General features: G+C 47.5%; 1 protein-coding gene across 6 annotated transcripts; it reads right to left on the reverse strand.

Moving 5' to 3' along the window:
• Nucleotides 1–3,680: 3,680 nt before the first annotated feature.
• Myo1a (myosin IA) lies at nucleotides 3,681–25,019 on the reverse strand. Of its 6 annotated transcripts, XM_087192169.1 has the most exons (30): nucleotides 24,760–25,018; nucleotides 23,839–23,945; nucleotides 23,454–23,526; nucleotides 23,124–23,255; nucleotides 22,921–23,036; nucleotides 22,587–22,681; nucleotides 22,290–22,394; nucleotides 22,038–22,084; nucleotides 21,845–21,908; nucleotides 21,541–21,639; nucleotides 19,080–19,183; nucleotides 18,816–18,963; nucleotides 18,218–18,336; nucleotides 18,056–18,142; nucleotides 16,140–16,205; nucleotides 15,895–15,999; nucleotides 12,926–12,988; nucleotides 12,526–12,726; nucleotides 12,139–12,365; nucleotides 11,608–11,808; nucleotides 11,298–11,391; nucleotides 10,812–10,961; nucleotides 10,641–10,709; nucleotides 10,300–10,374; nucleotides 6,113–6,247; nucleotides 5,308–5,414; nucleotides 4,859–4,991; nucleotides 4,610–4,762; nucleotides 4,293–4,420; nucleotides 3,682–3,995 (listed from the first exon to the last, which is right to left on the reverse strand). In XM_087192169.1, exons 4-30 carry the CDS (start codon nucleotides 23,250–23,252, stop codon nucleotides 3,869–3,871), a joined length of 3,147 nt encoding a protein of 1,048 aa, XP_087048295.1. In that variant the 5' UTR covers nucleotides 23,253–23,255; nucleotides 23,454–23,526; nucleotides 23,839–23,945; nucleotides 24,760–25,018; the 3' UTR covers nucleotides 3,682–3,868. The 6 variants fall into 6 exon arrangements, 4 of the variants coding, with proteins under 4 accessions (XP_087048295.1, XP_087048297.1, XP_087048296.1 ...); XM_087192171.1 differs by lacking the exon at nucleotides 23,839–23,945; XM_087192170.1 differs by lacking the exon at nucleotides 23,454–23,526.
• Between the last annotated feature and the right edge of the window lie 1,410 nt (nucleotides 25,020–26,429).

Here is a 26,429-nt window from a genome sequence, read left to right on the forward strand (position 1 = left end):
AAACAACAGAGTACAGCCTCAAATTCAGGTTCTTCACCCCCCAAATCTCATTCTTTTTACTGCACTGGCATGAACATTGACCTGTGAAGGAATAGTTATCCCTCCCAAAGGGAACAGATGGCCCACCTCTCTGAGACTTAGAGATTTGGGACCTTCTACTCTTCTACATCTTGGGACAAGGCAAAAACAGTACCTCCATCTTGTGTTTACTACAAACATTCCTTACCAAGGCCTTCCCCAAAAGTTTCAATCACCCCAAAATTCCATATATCTCCCTCCTTTCTTTCATGCACTTATTACATGCAGCACCCTAGTGTTTCACTTAGTGTCTCTCTATGACATAGACCACCTCTACTAGACTGTATCACAAGGGTAAGAATTCTTGTCTGATTTATTTGCTGTTGTATCTCACACCTTGGAGTATTTGGCATATAATAGATGAATAATAAAAATTTACTTTTAAAATGAAAAAGGAAGCCAGAGCCAAGCTTCTCATATCTCAGCCCAAAACAAGGATCTTCCATGGAGCCTCTCAAGTGCTAATGGGCTCCTGAAATCCTCTCTTCCCACCTCACCCACCCTGGGACTTGGACCATACTATCAGAAACCACCCTGACTGCACAGGGCCCCATGTTCACCTCAGAGTGAGGGCAGCAGCTGGGTATCAGGCCTCTTTATTATATGCATGGCTAATGAGGCCTCATTAAAAGCTTCTCATTACACAGCTAATTGCAGGGCTGTGTGGGCAAAGAACATGGGCCAGAACCCAGGGCTGGGACCATTTGGCCAGACTAGGAATAGAAGTGGGAGGCTTTTTACATGCAAATGGCATGACTGGTTCATTCCTTTGAGAAGCTCAGGTGCTGTTCCTAGTCGGACTAGCTGTCTCTCTCCTCCTCCTCTCCTCCTCCTGCCTGGAGACAGAAGCCCAAGAAAAGCCAGTGGAGGGAGTTAGGTGTGCAGGAAGAGGTGTTAGCTGAGGACCAAAAGCCTCCTGGGCCCATCAACCTCCTCCCCCACCAACCCATCCCTCCCTGCCCCCAGCTCTGGCACCAGGGAAGCAGGGCTTCAGCAAAGGTCCACCATGAATAATGTCCTTTGATGATTTGGCATCTCACAGAGGATGGCAGGAGTCAAAGGTGGGGGGAGCAAGAGGATGGCTGGGAGAACTGATCACCCCTTGATCTCTGGGATTAGCAAAGACTTGAAAGAGTTGATGCTAACCTAAGTCAGAGAGGTGATGAAGGAGGGAGGCATTGGAGAGCTGGAGCAGGCAGGTTTAATTTTGCCCACAAATCATATGCAAATGACATGTAAAGTGCCTGTTGTGGCTATAGAGCACTTAGGTGTCCTTTTTCTTTGAAAATCTACTCTTCATTTAAGCCACATTTCAGATGCTTTCACTGGCCTAAAGGAGAGGGTACTTGGAGTCCAGGGTAGTAGCAGCAGATCCCCCTGCACTCCCCTCTTTTTGTTTCAGTCAAGACCAGAAAAAGATACACAGTTGTGCTGAGATGAGACAGGCTAGTCAGCCATTCTCTGGGGGTTAGAGGTAGAGGCAGGCCCAGCCCATGCTTGTGCACACAGTATGACCCTCACAGGTTACCATCTGCTCACCTGTGGACACCCTTGCCATCCCAGAGAGGTGCTGAGGGTGAGCCAGGGTGAGGCCCACATGTGACAATGGGTGCAGATACAAGAAAAGAATAGGATGGCAGCATCTGTCGGGGCCTGCTGGAGACAACCCACAGAGCAGGAAGGAATGAAGAGAGCCCTCAGAGCTGGGGAAGAAGTGGACTGAGCCAGGAGGACCATGCCAAAGACAGTTTAAGCTCTGAGATGGTAGAGTGGCTTCTTGTGGGAGTTAGGGGAGTCCAGGATGGCCTGTGTCCCTCAAAGGCTGGAACCTACACTTTGAGAGTGCTGGACAGGTGAGGGGGAAGAGGGCTGGGAGAGGAGGACAAGGGGCAAAACTCCCCCTTCTCTTGTGGTGAGAAAGCCAATTCAAACCTTGTGACACAGTGGGGAAACTGTGCCCAACAGGCACCAGGCTCCTGGGCTTCAGGAGAGAAGAAAAGCAGACAGGAAAGAGGGGAAGGAAGGGACAGACAGAGGGGAAAAGCTCCTTAAACTAGCATCTATCTCTGTGACTCAGGGAAGGAGATAACTTAGCCCTCCTCTCTCCCACCCCCACTCAGGGAGCTGACAGAGCCCTCAGCCACTGGAAAAGAAAAGCAGGATAGGGAGCAGCAGCTGCATTTTCTCCTGAAATTGCTTCTGAAAATGACCAGACACTTCACTGGGAAAGTGACGACAATTTGGGCCCTGGGAGCAGATGAGGCAAAGAGCGGAGGCGATCAGGCTCAGGTCACCCACCGCACACCCGCCTTTCTGGGCCAGACCGGATCTTCTCAGCCTGATTCTGAGAAGTCAAGGATGGGGGAGTTGTCAAGGGTAGAGGGAGGCCGGCTACAGCTTGAGCTACCACCCTTCCTCTAAACACATGCTCCACAACAGAGGCTCGAGCCCCTCACCAGCCTGGTCCTATCTCAGCTGGAGCAGAGTATGCCCAAACATGGGACTTGTGCTCAGAAAGCAATAGTAATCTGCAGGCAGGAAGAAGTTAACCAGGTCTCCCTGCTAGCATGATTAGCTGGGGCCGTGAGCTGACTGCTAATGGAATCTAGAAGCTGGAAACAAGGTGAGGGAGACCCCAGCCTCAGGGCACAGATAGCTCAGAGCTTGGCAGAGGAGGCAGGGAAGGTGGATGTTGTGAAAGGAAGACCTGGCAACAAAGGCAGCCCTTTGTACGCTCTCTTAGACTGCAGAACTAAATTTCACCGTGAATATTATGAGCGTGATTTCCCCAAAGGCAGAAACCAGGATGACAAGACAGAGTCTATGAGGAAATAGATATGAAGGGAAGTGGAAAAAGATATAAAGCATTCTACAAAATATCACGTATTAATATTAGTCAGAGTCCACGCAAATAGCGACGATGAGATCGTGTGAGACAGTTGTAGACTCAGAAAAAGATAATGACAATGATACAAAGAAAATACATGAAGACCAGAGCAAAGGAGTTGAGTCATAGGGATGAGAGAGTCTGGGTGAGGGAGCCTGCCTCTGTCAAGGGCCACCAGCTACAGGCCCCAGCTCTGGAACAGCGATTAGCAAGAAACTGTTGGCAGCAGCCTGGCATCTCAGGTATATGGAAAGGAAAGTGGTGCCAGGAGGCAGGTGGAATGCAGCCCAGTGCTAAGCTTGGGGATGGAGAGGTGGCAGAGCTCCTAGACACGGGACCCTTCATTCCCCAGCTCACCTCGGCTCGCAGGAGCTCTCTGGCCTTGGGCCTCTTTTCAGGCGAAATCTCCAATGGACCCCAATCTCTGCCAAGTCGGGGATCCTCACTTCTTCCCTCCAGGGACACATTTAATGAATCAGCCCACTGGCCACCTGCGACCTGAGCCCTGTCCCTGACTCCCCCACCCCCACCCCAGTCTCTCTAAACCCTGACAGAGCTCAGCCGGTCGAGAAGTCCAGAGACAATTTCCCTTCTTTGCCCTTCTGATTATCTGTACTAGCTGGCTCCCAGGGACCCGAGGAAAGGGAAAAGGTATGGGGGAGGGGGATCCAGATGCAGCTGGGTGAGGAGACGGGGAGACAGGCCCGCGCACACTGACCAAACATTTCAGAACTGAATGTTTTATTAGTGGGCAAAGAGATGGGAGGAGAGGACTGGAAGGGTTGGGGAGAAGAAAGGTCCTCTTCAAGGGTTCTTCCATTTCCAAGCCTCACAAGGAGGAGGGTAAAGGGGGACAGTGCTGGTCCAGAAGAAGGTGCGTCTCTGCAAGAGGCCCCCATCTCCTCACTGCACAGTCACCTCCAGGCAATGACTTCCCTTCTTCTTACAAATTAGGTTGCCGTTCCCACCACTCCCAGGGCCCTGGGTGACCTTGACAGCAACGCTGCTCTCCTTGAACTTCACTGAGAACCTGGAGGGGTAATAAACAGAAAAATCAAAGCTAGTGCCCCATCCCCTTACCCCAACTCTTGCAGCCCCATGATGGCTTCCCCACCTCTCCCAAAAACTAGCACATGGTACATTCCTCCCACCTAGTCAGATGGCTCAAGGCCTCAGAGAACTTGGATGGTAAGATAGGGAACACCTCCAAGCCCCGCCCCGACATAGTATGCTTCACTTTCTGATTGTATGAATCTTCCTGGTCACAGTGACCACTGGCCCAGTCATCTGCCCCAAGCTGCCCCTCACCACCAGCTCATGGCCTTACTTCTCAGTCACGGTGACAGAAAGCTGCCTCTGTGAAGCATCCAACACAGCCTGGTACATTTTTGTCAGCAGTTCAATGACATGGTCACTGACCAACAGGATGTCCCCTTTGGAGCCTCCTGATGACATCTTAGGAAAGAGGGAAAAATAGCAGGGAAGTGATCCCCGCCCCACCCCCACCCCGTTCCTCAGGAGCAGCCTGAGGGACATCAAAGGCCCAGAGTGAAAGATCCGGTCCCAGCAACTCCAGCCTGCCCCAACCTCACGATGCCCACCCCTTTCTCCTGTCAGAGGCCCTGCACTATCCAGCTCTGATACCTCACTCAGATGCAAGCTAAAGAGCCCATCCTGGAGGCTGGTAACTGACACCCCAGCCACACTGTCCAGCCCAATGACAATTTTGGCCTGGGACTTCTTAGTGTCTGTGAGAATCACATGCCCTTTAGTCAGGAGGAGAATCCGAGCAGAAGTCTAGGGATGAGACAGAACAAGAAAGTGTAAGGACAGGCAGGCTTAATCCCTACCCCAGGCGGGCAGCTGCAGCTCAGCAAAGCAGGCCTTTTTCACCTTGCCGTTGCCACGGTTGACCTTCTTCACAGTCTCTGCCAGCAGAACAGGCCCTTCCTCACTGCCCTTCAGCTTCTGCAGCTTGGGGTTCCCTTGCAGACCAATGTAGTCACCACGGAATGGAATGGGGACACTGAGGATACACAGGAGTTGTGCAGTAGGGACAAGGCCCTGTGCCTTATCCCCAGCTCCCACCCCAAGGATCCATCCTAGTCCTCTGGGCCTGTCCCCCACCGTCCCTCATATCTTCTGTGTCAGAGGTTCACAAATGTGGCCCAGGACCAACATCAGCATCACCAGAGATGAGCCAACCTAGACCTGCCGAGTCAGACTCTGAAGAGGGCTACAGCACCTGAGTGTCCCCAGTCCTGCTAGGTGGTTCTGAGACAGGCTCAAACTGAGAACCACTGCTTGATGAAACTGGCTCTACTGGGTCTGGGGCACCTAACCTCTGGGGGTAGGAAGCCTTCTTGTCCTTGAACAGTTCACTGGCACAGAGTTTTTCCCTCAGCATCTGCACCTGCTTTGGAGATAGCCGATCCCGGAACTTCTTACACTGCAAAGAGGGATGGACAGGAACTAAGATCATGGAGTGGGAGGGCAGGACTGAGGAGAGAAGTGAGAGACATAGTAGAAAGGACACCAGGGAGAAGACAAACAGAGGGAAAGGGACACTAGGCATTTCAGGAGTGGACAGGGGGTGGATGAGTGTTGAGGAGGAGGGAGAGAACCAAGGCATGCTGAAGAGGGAAGTGGGAACTATCAAATACCATCATCACGGGGGCATGTGCCCCTACACAGCAAGGCTGAGACCAGACAGTGCTCAGCAAGTATTCCTTGAATAGAAGAACAAATGACATTAGGCTAAGTAAAATAAGCCAGACACAGAAGGACAAGCATTACATGATTCCCACATATAGGAGGTACCTACAATAGTTAATTAAGTTCATAGAAACCAAAAGTAGATTATAGATTATTAGAGGGGGGAATGGTGAGTTTGTGCTTAATGGTATGGAATTTCACTTTGGGGTGAAGAAAAGAATATGGAGATGGATGGTGGTGACAGTTACACAATGTGAATGTACTTAATGCCACTGTTCACTTAATTGTTAAAATGGCAAATGTTATGTCACATATATTTCAACACAATAAAAAAAAAGGGGGAGGATGGGGGGAATAGAAGAAGGAACCTAAGAGGAAAATAAGAGAGAAGAAACAAAGCACTAAGTTGTGAAGAAGAGCTGGTGGCCTCACCTTCCACTGGTGGTACAGCTGCTGCAGCTCCTGATTAGCCCTGATGAAGCACTTGTAGGGGGCAGCTGGCCACTTTCTGTCCAAGATATTAGCAGATGGCAAATTGTTTTTCAGGCCCAGCAGGAATTTCTGTGCCTGGGTTGGGAGTGGAATGGTAAGAAGACACACTTCCTTGCAGGCAGACTCATACCCAGACAGTGCCACTTGCAAGGAAAAAGCCCACTCTAGTGAGAAGCAGCAACAGAGCCAAAGAGATGGAAGGGAGTTTCCTCCTAGATCTCTGTCAGTGTAAAATGTAGTTTAAGACGACAAGGTAGGGGCAAGAATGGGAGCATGGAGGGAGAGAAGGATTAACTCCAACTGGAAACCTGCTTCCCAGGGCAGTGAGGTGGGAGGAACCAATGTGAAAGTTGGTCTCAATAGCTCCCTTACTTCCTATTCTCTCAGCTCACAAGTGCCTACAGTTGGCAGTCACTGTATGTGTTGGCTATGGACAGGTACCAAATCTGTCCTCCCTTCTGACCAGTTCAATCTAACAACTCAGCCTACCACTCAAAGTCCTCTACTTAGAGCCCAAGGTGATGGCACAGAATTCCTGCACCCTTTCCCCGACCCCCAGTCAACTAGACAGAACCCCTTGCCATGCCCTCTATGCAGCCCACCCACTTTCTCTCTGTGCCTAGCTCCCACTGCTCTGGTAGCTCACCCTGCCTGCCTAGATTCTGCCTGTTTTTGGCGATGCAGCTAAAGCCCTCCCTGATGCCCCAAGTCATAAGTTTCCTCTCCTTTCTCTGAAGCCCCATCCCACTTTGTCTAGATCTCAGTCTTTGCATTGCAAGTATTTGAATGAAAATATCTCCTTCTTCTAGAGAGGTAGTCAAGGACTCAAGATCTCAAAGTGCCAATTTATTTTTTTTTTACCATTCAACATTGATTATCTCTCTGGCTCTGTTCTAGGTTTGGGGACACAGGAATGGAGGGCTTACATTCTATGAAGAAGCCAGGGTGGGGGTGAGGGACAGATCACAAGCAAATAAATACATAATACAATGCTAGATTATTCTATCTGCTGTGATGCAAAGAAGCAGGCCCTGAGGCAGGAATGAGTGGTAAAAGGTTCCAGAAACATAAGGAAAGCCAGTGTGGCTAGAGTGAGTTGACCAAGACAAGCGAAGAATAGAATTGGTCAGGGTCAGATCATGAAGGGCTTTCTAGCCTGAGGTGAGGACATGGCAGGCTTTTATCCTGGTGAAATGGAACACCACTGGGGGCTTTAAGGAGGAGAATAACAACCTGACTTACTGGTTTGTTTAAGTATAGCCATTTTTCAATTTGAAAGTTTTGAAACTTGCAGAGTACTTTTTTTTAAAACCACAATGAACATCTGGATACTGTGTAACCCTCATCTAAATTCACTAACTGATAACATTAACCTTCTGCTCAGTGAGCTGTCTCCTATGAGCACCTGTAACACATATGTGTGTTTATGGACATACATAGACACACACCCTTGCTACCATTCTATCCTGAGTATGTTATACATATCATAGCATTTTCCCCTAAGGCTTCAGCATGCATTTCCCAAGAACTGGGGCAGTCTTTTATACAATAATAACACCATTGCCTCACCTAAGAAAATCCACACTAGTGAGATACGCTCATTTAATAGCAATCCAGGGCCAGGGATTTAGCTCAGTGGTTTCGCTGCCTGCTGTGCAAGTGCAAGGACCCGAGTTCGATCCCCAGTACCAAAAAAAAAAAAAATAGCAATCCATACTCAAATGTCTTTACATGTCCTTGATAAACTTTTGAGCATGCTCTTTTTAGCTTCATTTTTTGTTGTTGTTGTTGTTGTTGTTTCTTGAGATTCTGGGTCTTAAACCCAGGGCCTTGTGCACACCAGGCAAGCACTTTACCACTGAGCTACATTCCTAGACTTTTTATTTTATTTTTATTTATTTATTTATTTATTTATTTATTTATTTATTTATTTTTGGTATCAGGCATTGAACTCAGGTCCTTGTGCTTGCAAAGCAGGTAGCGGAACCACTAAGCTAAATCCCTGGCCCTTTATTTTATTTTTGAGGCAGGGTCTCGCTAAATTGCTCAGGTTGACCTCAAACTTGCAATCTTCCTGCCTCGGCCTACCAAGTAGCTGGGATTACAGGCATCCATCATCATACCCAGCTTCAGTTTTGTTTTTATTTTTCCTGTTCTAAGATGCCATCAAGTTTCATCTATGGCATCTATTTAGCCTCCTCAGTCTAGAACAAGGACTTTATAAAGTTTGTACATCCTAAAGAGCACCTAGAACCTTGCTTATTTATGGCACAGAATTATTGACAATAATAGAAAATGACTTGATCTTGGGCATTTCCAAATGTTTGGAATTATTACGAAAATGTTTTGTTAAAATATTAGGTTAAAAACATTAAAATAGGGTTGGGGGTGTAACTCAGTGGTAGAGCACTTACCCAGCATGTACAAGGCCCTGGATTCAATCCCCAATATCATAAAACCAAACAAAAAATTAAAATAGAAAAAGGAAGAGCACACAGTATGTTGCTATAACCCACAGGACCTGCTCGAGCTTTTTGTAGCTTCTTCTATAGGAAGCTTGCCCCCAGGATCTGGGCCTGAGGAGGTCTCCCATCTCTCTGTACTCCTTAGTCCTTAGTCTGATTTGATTTAATTCAACAGACATTCCAAAGCATTGCCCACAACTTCTGTTGCTCCAATTGGTATAGAAGGCATTCTTATTATTTGTTCTAGGATTAAAAGCTCTGGAGTCAAATAATTTGTGTTACAGCTCTACCATTTGCCAGCTGTGGGACTCCTGGCAAGTTACTTATTCTCTCTGAGCCTCAGTTTTCTACCTGGGGGAGGGGGGGCACCTATCTCACAGAATTGTTGAAAACCTTAGCACATAAGGGCACTTAGCCTTGTTATCATCAAGAAACACTGTGGGAATCAAAGCTCAGGGCCTCTACATGCTGGGGGCGGGGGTGTGTGTGTTAACTTCGAAATACTGACTGAAGCCAGCAGCTTCTGAGTTGACATTTGACAGTTGCCTGATAAAGTACAGGTGAAAGAAAGAGCGGAGGAAGGGCCAATCAGGAGATAAGTGCAAAACCAGATTACAGGCCTTAGGTATGCTGCAAGAGAGCACGTATTCTGGGGAGGCAGACACAACGGAGCCAGCCAGAAAGGAGGCCAGGCAAGAAAGAAAAGGAACCCACACACACACCACCCCAGGGGAGAAGGAGGAAGAGATGAAGGCTGGGAAGGCAATGAGGAGACCCTAAGTTTCCAAACTTCCATTGCTCTTGTCAGCTGGGAAACCCAGAGTCTCTAACAATAAAGAGGAGTTCCAAATGAAGGTTTCTTGTGTCTGAATGAGCACACTAATAAGGGCCCTAAAACTGCCCAAAATTCCAGTCAGCTGAAATCAGTAATAACTTACTACAGCCCTCTGGTAGAGACCTTCAGCTCGTTCCTCCTTCTCTCCGGCCTTTTCCAAGCTTTCACTGTAGAGCTACGCTGTCCCTGGCTTCCCTTAGACACCTCTCAGAAGTGCTATTGTTATCTGACAGGTGTCTCCAGAAACCACTCTTCTCTGCCCCTATTTTCCTCCCACTGGAAACCACCTACAGTTTGAACATGTGGGCTTGGGTCTCCTTCTTCCTGCCCTTCCTGACCCAAATCCTCCAGAACTGAGTAAGGTCTTCCTGAGCGTTAGTTTCTGATTGGTCTGCTATGGTTTCAGAGGAGATAGAAGGGAGATTCCCTCCATTTTCACCCAAAATGTATCTTGGAAGTTCGGGCTGGTTAACCCTATGTGTGTCCTCCCTCTGCTCCTTCATGAGGTGGTTAGACATTCAGCCCACCTCTCCTCCAGTCTATATGCCATGGACCAGATGGTAGGTGTGCTGAGGCAACCCCTGCCCCCATGCCACAGGTCTCCAGTGGCAAACACTAGCAAAAATGCTGTCTGATTCTCCCTGGGCCTGAGGCAACTGGGGCCTGCTCCCTGCACGCTGTTTCATCCTGCCTCCTCCTGGACCCAGGTATGTACAAGCAAGTTGAGGAAGCTCTTGGGGGAAAGCTTTGAGTCATATCTTCCTCTTTCACCCCTGTCCCAACCCCCTGTACCCCATCCCACTTCTACCTTCACCCCCAACACTTACTATGCTCTTGTAGATGAAATTTGCCAAGATGAGGGTAGCCCCAGACCGGAAATATTTTCGATAATTCTTGCGAGCCTAGCATGAATATATAAGACAGGAACCAAAATGAAGACAGATTCCAGAACAGTTTCAGCTATTTTCAACTAACAAGGAACAAAACAAGCTAAAGAGCTGAGACTGTAGTAGGAGGGAAGCAGAGCCCTTCTGCCCAATCAGACATACACCCCCAACACAGGTATCACACAAGGGTGGCCTGGGGGCCAACAAGATTTGCCCAGCAGGTGGTACAATCCAGGAGGAGCTATGTGTGGGGAGGAAGCCCCTCTCCCACTCCCCATTACCTTCCACCCTCTCACGAAAGCCTGGATCAGCAGTGCTGATGCCTTCATCTGCCCGTATTGTTTCTTTTGCTGTGGAGGACATTGGTGCTCTTAGAGAAACCTACATCCTGAATCATCTCTCCCACTCTAGTAAGAATGAAGGGGATGGGACTTTGAGGGTAACGACTGTACCCTGTTGCCCCGAAACCAAGCAGAGATAAGGATCTGACTCTTCCTCATCTGCTGGTAATGGGTGCGGCAGCGCCAGCCTCGGTAAATCTTCTGGATGAGGGTGGCCAGCTGCTGGAGCCTCAGGCGCCTCTGCTCTTCCAGGTAGAAGAGCTGCAGAAGAGAGAAAGGTCAGGCAGAGGGCATGGCCTCCAGGAATAGTGCTCTCTTCTGAACCCCACAGGACCAGAGGCTTCCCAGCCAGTATCTTATTTGATCACTGCAGTCCTCAAGGAGCTCTGCTTCAGGTAAAGGCCCTCAAATAGGAGAGAGCAGCACACCTGACTCCCTCAGCTCAAGGCGGGGGGGGCGGGGGGGGGCGGATAATATAGTTTCAAGGGAGGAGTGCCGGCCAAGAGGAAGCTGCCTCACCCACTGTCCATCCCAGACTATAGCTGCTGCCTTCTTTCTCACCCCACCTCCCAAATGCAAGTGCTTTCTCAGACTCACAGTCTTGGGGCTTCTGATGAAGATCTTTGTCTTCCCAAAGGCCAGCTCCTCTGAGGACAGGCTCAGCTCCCCCAGTACCTTCTCAACACCCTCCCTATAAAGGCAGAGGGGAGGAAGATGGAGTCTCAGGAGAGAGTCCTCTTGCATGTTCACCTAAACCTTCCAGCTCCAGGACATGATCACTTCTTTCCCCAAGTACCCATTCCCCTGGTTTCAGCAGGCCAGCTCATCCCCTGCTCCCCCTTGTCCTTCCCAGAATTGTTCCCTGCGCTGCCCTTTACTGCTTCCCAGTCTCCACACTGGGTCTTACCGGTCTCCCCCATTCCAGCGAGGCCAAGTGCTCCAGCTCAGCAATCGGTACCTTTCCAAGAAGGATTTGTAGCCCTGGCGGTGGGCATAGCCTGCCCGTCGCACCCGCACATTCTCCATCAGCCCTAGGTAGCGTGCCTGGACTACCACCAGCTCTGAGGAGAACTGACCTTGCTGCTGATGTTCATTGGGCTTTATGCACCTGGTGGGAAGTGGGGCAAGGCGCAGACCTCAGGAGGTGACACCATTACCAGTGGAACCATCCTGGTCTCCAGACGCCTATTCTGTACATAGTCCCCTTAGTTGAAAATTTCAGTGGAGTGGACACACTGGCCTTGCCAGTTTCATTCATGATTCTGAAACACGTCCCTACCCACCTATGGGATGCTCTGCTCCTCACCTGGCTGTTTTTCATGAGGAAATAGCCTCTGAACCCTATTCCACACACACTCCCACAGACACGTCCTACAGTGTATGGCCTCTGCAATGCCTTGACATATGAAGCATGTCTCCTGTGTGCCCAGTTTGTCACCTGATGTAGTTGGGGTTCTTGGAATACAGGTTCTTCATGAGTATGGCCACAGAACTCTTGAACTGGGCCCCAGCAGTTGGGGGACGTTTGAGAGAGGCCTCCTTGGGATTCCCCTCAGAGAACAAGGATCGAAGGAGTGGGTGCTGGGCCTTCCACATGGCCTGGGACAGGTCTCGGAAGAGTAGGTCATTATTCTTGTCAATGAAGCCAGTTACACTGTATGTCACCTGTAGAGAAGCAACCGGGTTTGGAGCCCCTGTGACTGTCTTCCACCACTTGGTCCTCCCTCCCAGGCTTGTTGTAAAGTACTCTCAGCTCTCACCTCCTCTCAGGTCCTCCCCCACTGTTTTCAGCCCTAGTCTTTGCCCTACAGCCCCGATACATCACCTTGCCCGCATAGTGGCAGATGCGGAAGCAGCTGAGGCCCATGCTGTGGTCATACTGGTTCTGGGCATTCTGGGTGACTTTGCTCTCATAGTGACTGTGCTTGCAGAAGAGCTGGTTCAGCTTTGCTAGGAAAGTGGAGTCACTGACCACCCCAGGCCGCAAGCACTCCTCATCCAGCATGGCCAAGATGCCTCGCTGATTCTGGGCCAAGGGAACAAGATCAGTGCAATATATACCTGGTACTTCAAGATGTCCATTGTCTCACTGTTGCCCCTTGAGCTTTTCATCCTTTGCCTGTCTTTTCCATCCTATACAAGTAGGATAGTCAGGAGAGAGATGGGGGAAGGATCTTCAGGGAGTTTGGAAAGGGACATTCCAGAGGCAAGATAAAGTAACTCACATGCTCAATGAGGTTACAGATGATGCCATTGTCAAAGTAGTCCACCTTTGTCCATGGTATGCCCTGGCATAGAGAGACAGCAATTACAGAAACAGTTCTACATGAAGTCTCTGAAGACTTTACCAGATACAGCCTTCCTTTCACCTCCTCCACAAAGGACCACAGAAAGGCCCATAGTTCAGAGGAGTCCTTGGTATGGTTCTATTTATGTCCCCATGCCTCCAAGTTTGGGTATTTTGGGGTGGGTATATAGAACCCAAGCACCTGTGAGAGCAGCCGAGACAATGTAGAGCCCTGTAGGTGGTATAGGGTAGAAAGGAAGCATAGTATGCTGGGTGGAGGTTGGGTTAGAGACTATCCCAGTATGACAGGGGAGGAGCTATATGCATGGAAAAATAAATGATCACACCACATCTGCAATAAACTATAAGACTGGAGCACACTATGGAGAGTTTATCATCAAACAAAGCTAATTTCATGCATCTTCAAAGATCTACCTCAGTGATGTACAAATCTGAGAGTGCACAACAATCACCTGGAAGACCCTGCTAAAAATACAGATTGCTGAGTCCCACCTCCCCTCTGCACTCCTCTTTCCAATTCAGAAGGTCTGGCATGGCACCTGGGAATTTACAGTTTCAACATGTTCCAAGCAATGCTGACATTACTGGTCCAGGACCACACTTTAAGAACCACTGAACTACACCATACTTTGAGACTGTATAACTTTATTAAAGTGAGAACCTGAGAGTGGTAGTGCACACCCGTAGCCACAGTATTCAGGAGGCTGAGGCAGGAGGATCACTGTAATTTCATGGTCAGCCTGGGCTACATAGTGAATTCAAGGCCAGCCTGAACCACATACCAAGACCCTGTCTCCAAACCACAGTAAATAAATAAATGAATGAGTGCCTAGAAGGCGAGCTTTCTGGGCAGCCATACGACCACCCCCAGCACCAAGGAGGTGAGCCGCGTGGGCGCCAGCAGCACACACACAACCCCCCCTTGAAATGAGAAGACACGTAAACAAATCTCAAAACCAGACTTCCAGATCACCTACAGCAACCCCAAAGGGAAATGAGATGGAACAATCTGATACTCAACCACCTGGACTCCCTGAACTGGCAACAAAAGAGGATCTGGAAAAAATGAAATCAGAAATAATTTCTCAGATAACAGCAGAGATTGTGCCCATAGTGCAAGACATGATTAATAAATCTAGAGAGGACACAGATTAAAAAATAGAGGAGCTGGGGAACATGATGGAATCCCAACAAAGGAAACAAATGGAATCCATAAAGCAGATGCAAACAGATTTCCAGATTAAAAACTCCATCAGAAGTTTACACAGCAGAGGGCCGGGGATTTAGCTCAGTGGTTTCGCCACCTGCTGCGCAAGCGGAAGGACCCAAGTTCGATCCTCGGTACCAAAAAAAAAAAAGTTTACCCAGCAGAATAAGCCAATGTGAGGACAGAATTTCAGATATAGAAGATAAGATGAGAAAATGAAAAAATGGAAACAAAGTCTTTGTAAATGGGGATGGAGGGGCTGAAGGGGGGGGGGGATGGGGAAAAAATAAGAACCAAGAGAGATTATGTAAAGGTGCAAATTTCCAATGATGAATGTCATTATATTGTATACCTAAAATGTACCAATAAAATTAATTTTAAAATAAATAAATATATGTAAGAATGATACAGAAAAAGAAGACCCAAAGAAATCTCTGCTTGGGGACTTGCTGAGCAGTAGGCCTGAGGACAGTACAGTTCCTAATCCCTGCTTTAAGGGCCAAACCTCCCAAGCCGAAGCATTCTTATATATGCTTGGAGAGCACAAGCCTTTCTTTCCTTCTTCCCTCAGAGGTCTTTACAGAAAGTAGAATGAAATTATATGAAGTTGACCTCCCACTTCATCTTCTTCCCCAACCAGTTAAATGAACTATGATATCCTTATAATTTAATGCAGCTGTAAAAAGTATCTTTATATACTGATATGGGAAGATCTCTTGTTAAGTGACGATAATCAGACACAGAACAGAGTGTATTTACTGCCCTTTGTATAAATTTTATAGAAAAATACATTTACATATCCACTTAAATACACATAAAAAGAAATCTGGAAGAAAGCCCACCTTGGGTGTCTCTGGGGTGGGGAGGAAAACTAGGAGGCTGAGGGCGGAGATGGAAAGAAGATTTTTATATCTATACCTTTTGAAGCTTTTTGAATTTTGAAGCATGGAAATGTTTTATATATTTGATAATTTAAATTGTTAAAATTAAAGTGTGCAAAACAACTGGAAAAACTCTTCCACACATAGTGACAATATTGCCTGAAATTCTGCCACAACTGATGCCTCACAGCTCATAAGGGAATATCCCTGGGAGGGTTTAGATGAGTGAGACTCTCAACCACTCACACTTTGGGGTGGATTCGCTTAATCAGAGAGCTTTTCTAACACCTAGCCATAAAAAACAGAGGTTTGCACCAAATCAGGGAAAGAGTGTGGCAAGTTGGAGCCATGGGGCACTTCTGGTGAGGAAGTCTGGGATCAGGGTGCCATGAAGGGGATGGTAACATCAGCCAGTGCCAGAGGAAACAGAACATTCTGAGATGCTGGAGAAGACCACAGAAAGGGATGCGGTAGGGTACCAAGCCCAGGAGAAATGTCCCTTCTAAATTCGACTCATAGTCTGCCATAGGCCAAGCACAACTGTCACTTCTCTCTTGTCAGAACCCTCTCCACACACACCCTTCCATCAATCTGTCTCCTAGCCTGGCCTGGAGTGGGAAGCGGGTGACACAGAGGATGGAGAGCAGACCATTAGGGCTGCTTAGGAATGCGTAATGCTCAGCTGAGCAAGGGAAATTGTTTCCTTTGTCTTCCCTTCTGGAAGTTGTGATCAAAGAGAAAAGATTTGGCATAAGTCTAGAAGTCATTTAAGAGGGGGTGGGAAAAGGGTTAGTTTACCTCTCTCTTATATTCTTCTTGCTCCTCCTTCAGGGTCAGTTCTATGAACACCTGCTGTAGCTTTTCATTGCAGTAGTTAATCACAAATTGTTCAAAGCTATTATTCTGAGAATCAAAGAGAAATACCAGCTCACATAAGACCCTTCCTCCCTTTTAGCCCTTCCTCCCCTCTCTCACACCCGCTGTAATCCTCCCCCCCAATTCTTAGGGAAGCAGGCTGCTGAGGTTGGATGAGGCTCTCTCACCTCCAGTATCTCAAAGCCGTAGATATCTAGGACTCCCATTACCTTCTTCTTCTCCCCAGTGCCCACCTGAAGAAGAGAGGATAAATCTGAGGACAGGCCCCCTATGCATACAAGGCCAGGGTCTTCAGGGTCAAATAGGGTCAGAGCAGGGGCAACCAGAACTAGAGTGAGCTTGAACAAACTGGAAGTATGGTGTCTTATTCTCTTTTCCCCTCTATATACTTACTACAAGACAAGCAGAGGAGGAAAGAAGAAAAGGAAGATTCAAATAAATGCCAGAAAGGTTTGCCCATGGTATGAGGTAGAAAAACATTAAAATCCTCTCATCTGGGAGTGATAGCACATGCCTGTAATCCTAGCACTGTAGAAGACTAAGGCAGGAGGATGACAGGTTCCCAGCCTGGACACCTCACTAGTGAGATCCTGTCTCAAAATAACAAAAACAAACAAAATTTTTAAGGGCTGTAAAAGTGCAAAGGCCCTGAATTCAACCCCTCGTACCAAAAAAAAATTCTCTCAGGATAATAACCATCCCTGCAGTGTACAGCACTACAAAAAATTCCATGTCATTTAATAATCATAATCATATTAGGCATGATTATTTCCATTTCACAGATGAAAAAAAACACCAAAAAGAAAAAGCATTTACCCCAGTCTAAATTCAAATTCCATCTTATCTTGCTGCCTATCAGTAATAGCCTTTATATAGATAGCACTTTCATGTAGATAATTATTTAATAACTGCTTGTGACCAGGATTGTAGCTTAGTGACAGAGCACACACTTAGCATGTACAAAGACTTCGGTTTAGCCAGGCGTGGTTGTTCATGCCTGTAATCAAGTTCAAGGGCAGCCTGGGTTACATAGTGAGTTCAAGCCCAGCCCGAACTACATAGCGAGACTCTGTCTAAAAAAAAAAAGAAAAAAGAAAAACCAAAAAAGAACCTGGGTTCAATCCCCAGCACCAAGAAAATGAACAAATGATAGCTTTATTGGATATAATTCACATACCATGTATAATTCAGTGGCTCATTTTAGTTATTTGAAATGTTGTAAAATCATCACCACTATTGAATCCAGAGTATTTTCATTACTCAAAGAAAAGAATTCCAGGGCCAGAGATGTAGCTCAGCAGTGCAGTGCTTGCCTGGCAAGCATGAGGCCCTGAGTTCAATTCCCAGTACCAAAAAAAAAAAAAAAAAGAATTCTGGTGCCCATTAATAGTTTTTCCCCCATTCCTCTGCCCCAGTCACTGGCAATAATTGATCCACTTCCTACCTCAATGGATTTGCATATTCTGTACATTTCATATGAATCATACAGAAGGTAGTCTTCTGTAATGGGCTTCTTTTACTCAGCACAATGTTTTCAAAACTCATCAATTTTGTAGCATGTAATAGGACTTCATTCCTTTTTATGGTCAAATAATTCTGCACAGATAGACATTTTGCTTATCCATTTAGCTGATGGATACTTGGGTTGCTTCTACCTTTTGGCTATTATGAATAATGCTTGTATGAATGTACACAAATTTTTTGTAGAGGACATCAGTTTTCAGTTCTGTTGGATGCAGGCCTAGGGAATTGCTGGATCATGTGATAACCATATACATATTGTTTTTATCTGATCTGCATTAAACCCTGTGAAGTAGGTAGACATTAATGTTTTAGTGGGCATGTCCAAATTAGGACACCAAGGCTTAGGATCTGAAATTCAAAGACCACATGACTGAAAAATAGATGGATCAGATTTGAACTCAAACATCAATGATGTTTCCACAATTCACTACTAGAATGACTTGTTCCACCCCACTCATCCTCCTCTCTCTGTTCATGTCAGAAACCAAGGAATGGAGTTGGTAGCCAGAGTGACAGAGGAGCAGGCAGAAGGTACTGAGGCAACAGGGCAATTGCTCACCTTGATGCTCTCATTGATTCTATTTACTAGCCAGTTGAAGAGGCGGCTGTAGATGTTCTTAGCCAGAGCATCCCGAGCATACTGAGCCTGGGTGAGGGAAAGAACTTAGTGTGGAAGCCACAGAACAGACTCAGGGTAAGCCCCCTTCAGAAGGGTCCTTACCTGGATAACATTCAGCATAGTGACCACCTTTTCTTTGGCTGTTTCCATGGTCTTTGAGCACAAAGCTCTTTCTAGTTCCTTGGAATTCAAACCCACAATCTTTCCTATGTCCTGAACACCTAGAATGATGAGGAAATTCAAGATGTCTGGAGAGGGGGCTTTGTCTCAATGGCAGGGAACATGAGGGCACAGATAAGCAAAGGTGCCAGGAAGATTGGTGCCCTGGGTCTCACTGGGAAGTTGTTCACTAACCCAAAACACCACCATAGAAGAACAGAGGGCTAAGGGAAAAGGGAGATCTAGGCACTTGGTGAGCACTGCCTACTTTAATACGAGAATCTCCTGAAGCAGGTGTGTTATCCCCATATGCAGAAGAATCAACTAAGACTGGAGAAATCCAAAATCCAGATCCATCAAATTTCAAAAATCTCATTCCAGTGTGCATCATTGGGAGTTCTTAATGAGCCTACTGAGGGAGAACTCAGAAGTGGTCTGAGTGGGACTGCATCAGGGTGAAGTTGACTACTCTGGAAATTGTAGAAGAATAGGACTCAAAGTAGGAGATTCAGGGTGGGGGCTCCATCAGGCTAGCACGAACCTCTCCCATCACGGATCCCACTTCCTGGTATCCCATTGGCCTGAAACTCATCAGTCAGCTCCACATTCCCCAACTTCAGGACCAAAGCTGTCACCTCCAGTACTTGTTGAATTTCCTCTTTAGAGAACCCAATCACTGTCATTGCATTCTTGGGGAAAAAGCAGAAATTAATCTAAAATGGTGGTACCAGCCCAATGCCTCCCTTCTCAAACTCAAAGCCTGGACTCAGGGGATACCCCAAATCTGCCCACACTTGTCGCGCACCTGTACAGCTCTGAAGTTGGAGGCATCATCCATGCCATCCACTCTGGACACTTCGTGGTTCAGATAGGAATAACCACTTGTATCCTGCTCAAGCTTCAGGGCCTCTGGGAGAGTCAGCATGGAAAGAGGGTTAGCATTCAGCTCTCTGAAGCCTTCCAGCCTTGACATCTCCCCTCCCTTGCCCTATCTGGGTTCATTCCTTTATTTGACAGAGGCATTTTTGATGTAGATTCTTTCTTTTATGTTATAGATCCTTTCTTTTATGTTATAGATCTCTTTTGTTTGGGGATCATTAATTCCCATGATGACAGACTACATTTTTAAACAGTACTTAGAGTTTAGGTGTTCACACTTGTTGAGTTTTCTCAAAACTTTTCTAAAAGAAAAGCCTCTTTTGACTCTTCTTTCCACCCACCCTCTGAGTTCTAAAACAGTAAAAACAGTCAAATAAACCCTCTACCCTGCTCAGGTCTCAGTGCCTCTGAGAGAATGAAGGTAAGGCAAGAAAAGTGAACACATAGGTCCCACCCACCCCCAGCCTCAACACCTCATTCCCCCTGCCCTGGGGGACTCATTCATTATGTGTTCACCAAGCACCAACAAAGTGGCAGATAGTGCATTCTCTGACCTTAACACCCCTTCTAGAAGGTGTGTGTCTTGGACCGGGGATTTAGCTCAATGGTTCCGCCGCCTGCCTTGCAAGCGCAAGGTCCCAAGTTTGATCCCCAGTACCAAAAAAAAAGCAAGTTGTGAATTTTAGAAGGTATGTGTCTGTGATGCTGAGGAGCTGGGCTAAATGGTTATGTTCCTCTGCATTGAATCTTTGTCCCAGCCTGTATCACATTGGCTAGGTTTACATTTTATTTTGTCTATCATACACATGAGCAACTTTTGTGTTAGAACTGTCTTTTTTTTTTTAGACAGGAGTCTTACTATATTGCTCAGGCTGGTTTTGAACTCACAGACATGACTCAGCCTCCCCTACTGGGATTACAGACATGAACCACCACTCCCAGATGGAACTGTGGTTCTTATCTCCATATTCTGTATACATGGCTCGCAAACAAGCTTTTTCATTTTAAATGAATCAAGAATGTGTTCAAAGCTGTCTGCCTAAGGTGTGAGGGATTGGTCTAATCTTGGAACTTGAGGGATGCCAATTATCTTTTGTGAAAATGATCTGAGATTTGGGGAGCACGCGTCAAGCTAGAGCTTAATGGCAGCTCCCTCTAGCACACACATTTTGAAACAGGAGTCTGCTAAAGAAGGGCACATGGAGTGAGAATGAGTCAGAACACCCAGGGATAATGACACCCGGGAGATCCCACCCAGATTCCGTTTAAACCAATAGAGGACAGAACCAGCCAGAACAAGACACAAATACCTATGATCAGACAAAATAAACATGACTAGACTACGAAGTCTAGAAGGAAGACAAGACCCACGGGGATTCTGCCACCTTCTGGAGGTCTTCAGGCGGGGAAAAGCAGTTAGGCACAGGCTCAACATGGAATGACAAGAAACCAAAGGGACAGATCCTTGGGGCCAGAAACCCATGGTTCTCAGAGCTAGAAGGGAGATTGAGAGGCAAACTCTAAGTGGGTCTCAGTCCCACCTTACTGCAGTGATACCCACCTAAGGCCAGCCCAGCTCGGGCCAGGCCAGCAACCAGGCTGGGGTTCCATGCCTTCTGCTCCTGTACCTACCTACACAGGCCTAAGGCACCAATCATACTGTATTTCAGTCTATATGTTCACACATCTGCTGTCCCTAGAAGCATACTAGGGACTGTGAGTTCTTTGAGAACAGAGTTGGTATTTTACTCAACTCTATCCCTAGAGGCTAGCATAATGTGTATCATAGTAGATACTCACAGTAGACACATGAGTGAATCAATAAAACCTCCATAGAATGGTCTAAGAAAAGAAAGTCAGGGACAGGGTCCAAGTGAGGCAGAGATAAGCCCAAGACAGCTTCAACTAGAGCTCCTTTAACACAACATCCTGCCTTCTCCACTGAACTGTCAATAAAGCTTTTTTTTTTTTGTACTGGGTATCGAACTCAGGACCTTGCACTTACCAGGGAGGCAAAGAGCCACTGAGCTACATCTCTGGCCCGAATAAAGCCTCTTAAAGTGGAAGTAAGATGAAGGTAGATGGGGATGAGTGTTTTATGTCTAAAGCAGCTTGGAGAAAGAGGAGCCCATGTAGAACAGAGCAATGAGTGTAGTGGAGAGGCAAGAAAGGCACATCCCTAGCAACCAATCCCAGGAAAGGAATAGAGCAGAGGGGTTGAGATTTGTTCCCAGCAATGGGTTCTGAGGTCCCAAGTGAGGAATACCAGCAAGGAGAAATCTCAGGGGGTCAAGGGAAGGGGGCTGCAGGGCCCAGAGGAGCCCAAGGTTCTAGGGATGGAATGGAGGTTAGGAATGCTTTGCCGTATGTCCAGGGCAGGCACATACTCAGCAGCTCTGCATCTGCTCCAGCCAGTAGCTGATAGAAGATGTGGAAGTTCCTTTCCCCTTTGAGCTGCTTCACCACTCGGGATTTCTCAAGCAGATCTGGCAAAGAGTTAGAAAGTAACCTCCTGAGGGCCTGAGAGGTACTGCAGTGTCCCACTAATTCTGCCCTCAGCCACGGTGTTCCTAGCATTTAGGAAATTTCCTGAAGTCTAATGTTCCTCTTTCCTACAGGGGCAGATGAGCAGGGAAGGTCACTGGGAAGGGGGAAGAGAAAGTTGATGAGTAGTCTCGGGGAGACACGTACAGTTTGTGATGACGCCACCAAGCGGGGATCCTTTGAAGTCAAACTCAATATCCATGTATTTTCCCTTCAGAGAGAGACCAGAGAAAGACTTTGCTTCTTCCTCTTCTTGCAGCCCTGTCAGGAGGGGTCTGTGCTGCACCCCTTTGTCTCAGCCCCAACCCCTCTCCTCCCAAGCTGGAACATGCTCACTCACAAATCGAGAGGAGTTGTTGTTGCGAATGGTCTTGGCATTGCCAAATGCTGCAGAAAGGAGGAGAGGGGAAGTGAGCCAGGCTGAGGGGAGAGATGAGACTCTGAGAAGGGAAGAAAAGCCCTGGGTGGGGGGGTTCTTCCAGTCCTCATGCCAATCTCAGAAAGGGAGCAGTGGTTTTGGAGCACTGGGAACAAGTGACTCTAGGGGCTGAGGACTGGGAGGAATGGAGAGAGCAGAGATCAGGATCCTCACCCTCCAGCACTGGGTTTGACTGAAGCAGTTGCTCCTTCACAGAGTTCACCTGCTCCCCTTTTCCACAGACGGCAGCCACATAAGACATCACCAGCTTGCTAGCCTCTGTGCACAGAGAATCCCCCTCACAGAGACCCACCCATGGCTGACCCATCCCCAGCCCCGCTTCTTAACTCCTCTCCCCCAGCAAGGCACATCCCTCAGAATCAGAAAAACTGGGTAGGCAAGGCCTGGCTAGGGAAAACACAAGGTGGTGTTCCAGAGGTGACTATGGCTTTCCCCAGCCAGGTTCCTCACCCGTCTTCCCAGCTCCACTCTCGCCTGTGATGACTATACACTGGTCTCGGTCTTGGTCTCTCAGTGACTGGTAAGCCACATTTGCCAAAGCATAGCTTGAGGGAAGAAGTGGGCAATGATTAGTGGGGCCAGTCCAAGATACCATTTTTCACTTAGTCTCTAGCTCTAGGTTCATCCACTCTCCCCACATGGACCAGACTAGGTAAGAAGCAACAGACCTAGTGAGAGGCCTCCAGAAGGCTGGAGAGGAGGTGGCAGCTGGAGAACACTTTAGGGAGAGGGATAGAGGAAATCAGAATGTTTCATTGTCACAAAACAGGGGCCTTCTACTCACATATGGGGCTTTAGTTCATAGAAGGTATAGTCTCGGTATTTGGCAATGAACTCGGGGCCATAGATGGGCAGCTGTTGGTAAGGATTGACTGAGATCACCACGTTCCCAATGTAGGTCTGGAACCAGGAAGGTGAAGGGAATGAGGGGGAAAATGTGGACTTTCCCAATATACCCATAGCCAGCCATACCCACAGTACACTCACATAAATCTCCTTGTTTTCATAGCGAAGCTGAAGGTTCTTGAGAAGAGACACCTCCTCCAGGGGTTCCAGGAGGACAAGGTCCTCTACCCCCACAGAACCTTCTGTGAGAGACATGTTGAGGGGCTGCATATCCTGGGAGTAAAAGGAGCAATTTTCTGGTATCTGCTCAGCTTAAATGTCACTAACCATGTGAGGGGAAGAGGGAAGAAAGACCGAGAGCCCCCAACCTAAAAGAGCTTTTGTACCAGGCCAGCCCAAGCAGGGAACCAAATCTCTCAGCAGGAGGCAGGGAACCTTCTGTTACCCAGGGTAGGGGAGAGAACTACCTACCTCTGACCACCTGGAGAAGGACAGTACCCAGTAGGCAGCAATGGGGGAGTAGAATTGCTTCAAGGAGAGAAGGCTGAGGCGGAAAGCGTGAGCCAAGCTTTACGTCACAGCCAGGTATAGAAAGTTCCCCCTCCTGCTTTGTTCTGAGGCTCTAGCCAGCATCCAAAAGCCCTGGCTACTTACCCTGGTGCTCTTGTCTATCCCTACTTCTCACAGCCCCTATTTTAGCCATCTCAAACCCCTAGACCCAGCTGGGAGTGGTGGCTCATGCACCTAGCACTCAGGAGGCTGCAGCAGGATTGCCATGAGTTCAAGGCCAGCCTAGGCTACATAGGGAGACCTGTTCCAAAAAAAAACAAACAAAAAACCAAGCCCCTATACCCACCTCAGTGCTTTCAGAGGTCTCTCCTTCCCTGTGATTGCTATTGTAAGCTTCACGTTTAAATAGGGGTTGAGCAAGGTGATAAGTTAGAGAACAGAGACAGGAATCCTCTGTAAAATAAAAGTGGAGTTTGTTTCCTCAACTAATAAATAGCTGTCTGAGCTTCTGGATGCCCTCCACTCCTGTCCCTATTTTCCCATCTCCAGCCTTTATACCCATTCCTGTAAACTTCTGGCACAGACTTTGTCCAGAGGGGCACACCCAACTTTTGAGGGGGAGGGCTGCGGTGCTGGGGCCCATGTGCTGGAGGCACATGGCAGGTGTTTCCTCAGGAGAAAGCCCAGCCCCCGCAGGCTTTCCAGTGGAACTACATAGGCGGAGTGACCAGTTATGGATCAGACTTATTGGTACAATGCTTAATGCCACTCCCAAACAGGAATAAAAGAAGCACACTTTCTCACTCTCCTGCATCTCAGAACCTGGGTGGGGGAGGGCAGAAAGGAGCGATGGAAGGTAGGGCAAGAAGCGGGGATACAGGCTCCCTTCTCCCCTCATTCTGCTTTCCCCAAGCTCCTGTAACTTCCTGGAAAGACAAAATTGAGGAAGCAGTAAGACTAACCAATAAAAGCAGTCTCTAGACATCACACAGCATTTACCACAGGCCAGACAGGGCCTTAAACACCTTGTAGATACTAATTCATTTGATGCTTACAGTGAAGCAGGTACTATTATTATCTCATGTTTTCAGATTTTTAAAAAAAGTGAAATCTTTGAAGTAACTTGGCAAGGGAAAGTAAGCAGAAAGTGGGTTGGGAGAAGGGATTTTGGGATTGAGAGTTGAGAGGAATGGGAATGGGAATAGCTGGGGGCAGGGAAGGGGAAAAGGAGAAAAGAGGAGCAGTGACAGGTCAAAGCAGGACTCACCCAGCACTGGAATGAGGATGTGAATTCAGTGTCCCTTGAAGAAAGGTAGATGAAATCCCAGTTTGACAGAGGGGGCACAGAAGCCCCAGACATGAAGGTTGAAGTGGTCTTAGTCAGTGGGAGCTGTCCATGGTGTCAGGGAAACCAGAAAAGAGGCCACCTTCCTCTTGCCAGTGTCCACTCTTCAGATGTTCCTTTGCACTGCCTCTTCCAGCCCAGGCTCCCTGTGCCAGTCAGGCCAGGAGAGGCTGGAGAGACGGTTGCTCAGCACAAAGTCCAAGGCTGAGGGTGTGGCTCACTTAACCCTTTGCAGGCCTGTGAAGCTCAGTCTTCCTCCAGGGAGGAAAGGATATCTGGTTGGCTTTAGCTGAGGGGCTCAAGTAGAAAAGAGTTCTTCCTCCACTGTCCCCAGAATTTGGAAATGAGAGTAGAAGGAATAGAATTTTTAGCCAAGGAAAAGTTTTTCTAAGTGAGGAACTGTCACGGAGGAAAGCAAGCTGAGATGTCCTCCTAGCAGAGATAGTATTTCCCTCAAACCTATCTTTTCTATTTGACTGGGAGTTAGAGGGTTTTGGTTTGGGGGGGGGGTTGTTGTTGCTGGGTTTTGTTTTAGTTTTTGTTTGTTTGTTTTTGGAGTTAGAGGGTATTAATGAGATTACCTGGGGAGCTAAGCAGAAAAAAAAAACCCAAATTCCTCTCTTGCCCTGTGAATTAGGCCTCATCACAGAGACTGAGAAATTGACAGTAATACTTTACATTTGTATGGACATCCCAGGTTCACTGAACTTCCACCTGTATCATCTCACTGATTAGCCCCGCCCTGAAAGACAAGCAATGCTGACATTCCATTCTAAAGGTTAATTAGACTAAACATCAAGCTCAGAGAACACAGTGTGTGCTTTGATCAAAGCCAGCATATGCCAGAACCAGGAACACAGTGCAGCTTCCTGACCCTAAGTCTGCCATAAGTTTCAGCCCAAGTTCTGGTGTTTCTAATTTTAATCCTTCTTCAGCACTGGGATGCTAAATAAGACCCTGAAATGCTGTTTCCTGGGAATAAGCCCAGTAGAAAATAGCTCCTTCTGACAGATAAAAAGCTTATCTAACCCAATTTCCAAAGTATCCCCTTATCTACCCAGGAAAATTCCTAAACAGCAGGTTCCTCTGCCTACCAGCTTCTCTCCTAGGAATGCACGAAGAACAAATTAGGCAATTACAGACACTTAACTAAAGATAGTGACTTGATTCTCCAACTCCCAGCCACAGCTGCTTAGTTCAGGGTCCGAGCTCTTGCTCTGCAGAAGCACTCTGCAGAAGCCTGGCCCATCAGCAGTCCATTATCAACCAGCCCTTACATAATTTATTGATCTATTTGGTGGGCAAAGAAAAGCAAGGAAGAGAAGGAGAAAGCTGAGTGGAAGTGACATCAAAACACAATCCCATGTATGGGTGGAGCATAGTGTCTGAGGCAAAAGTGACTACAGATCCCATTGTCCAGTGGTGGAAACAGAATGAGGACAATACTTTTTTTTACAGCCACACCACTGCAAGCCTAGCAGAGCTAGTACCAGAATCCAGGTCTCATGTTCTTAGCCAGGAAATCTGTAGCATTTGGGGTTTATCTTTGTGTCTACCCATTCCCTCAAGGCCTTCTACATGCTCCCAGGAGA

The sequence above is a fragment of the Heterocephalus glaber genome, unplaced genomic scaffold, assembly GCF_053883595.1.
Source record: "Heterocephalus glaber isolate CG9 unplaced genomic scaffold, H.glaber_assembly_v1.0 deba00001569, whole genome shotgun sequence".
Lineage (NCBI taxonomy): Eukaryota > Metazoa > Chordata > Mammalia > Rodentia > Bathyergidae > Heterocephalus > Heterocephalus glaber.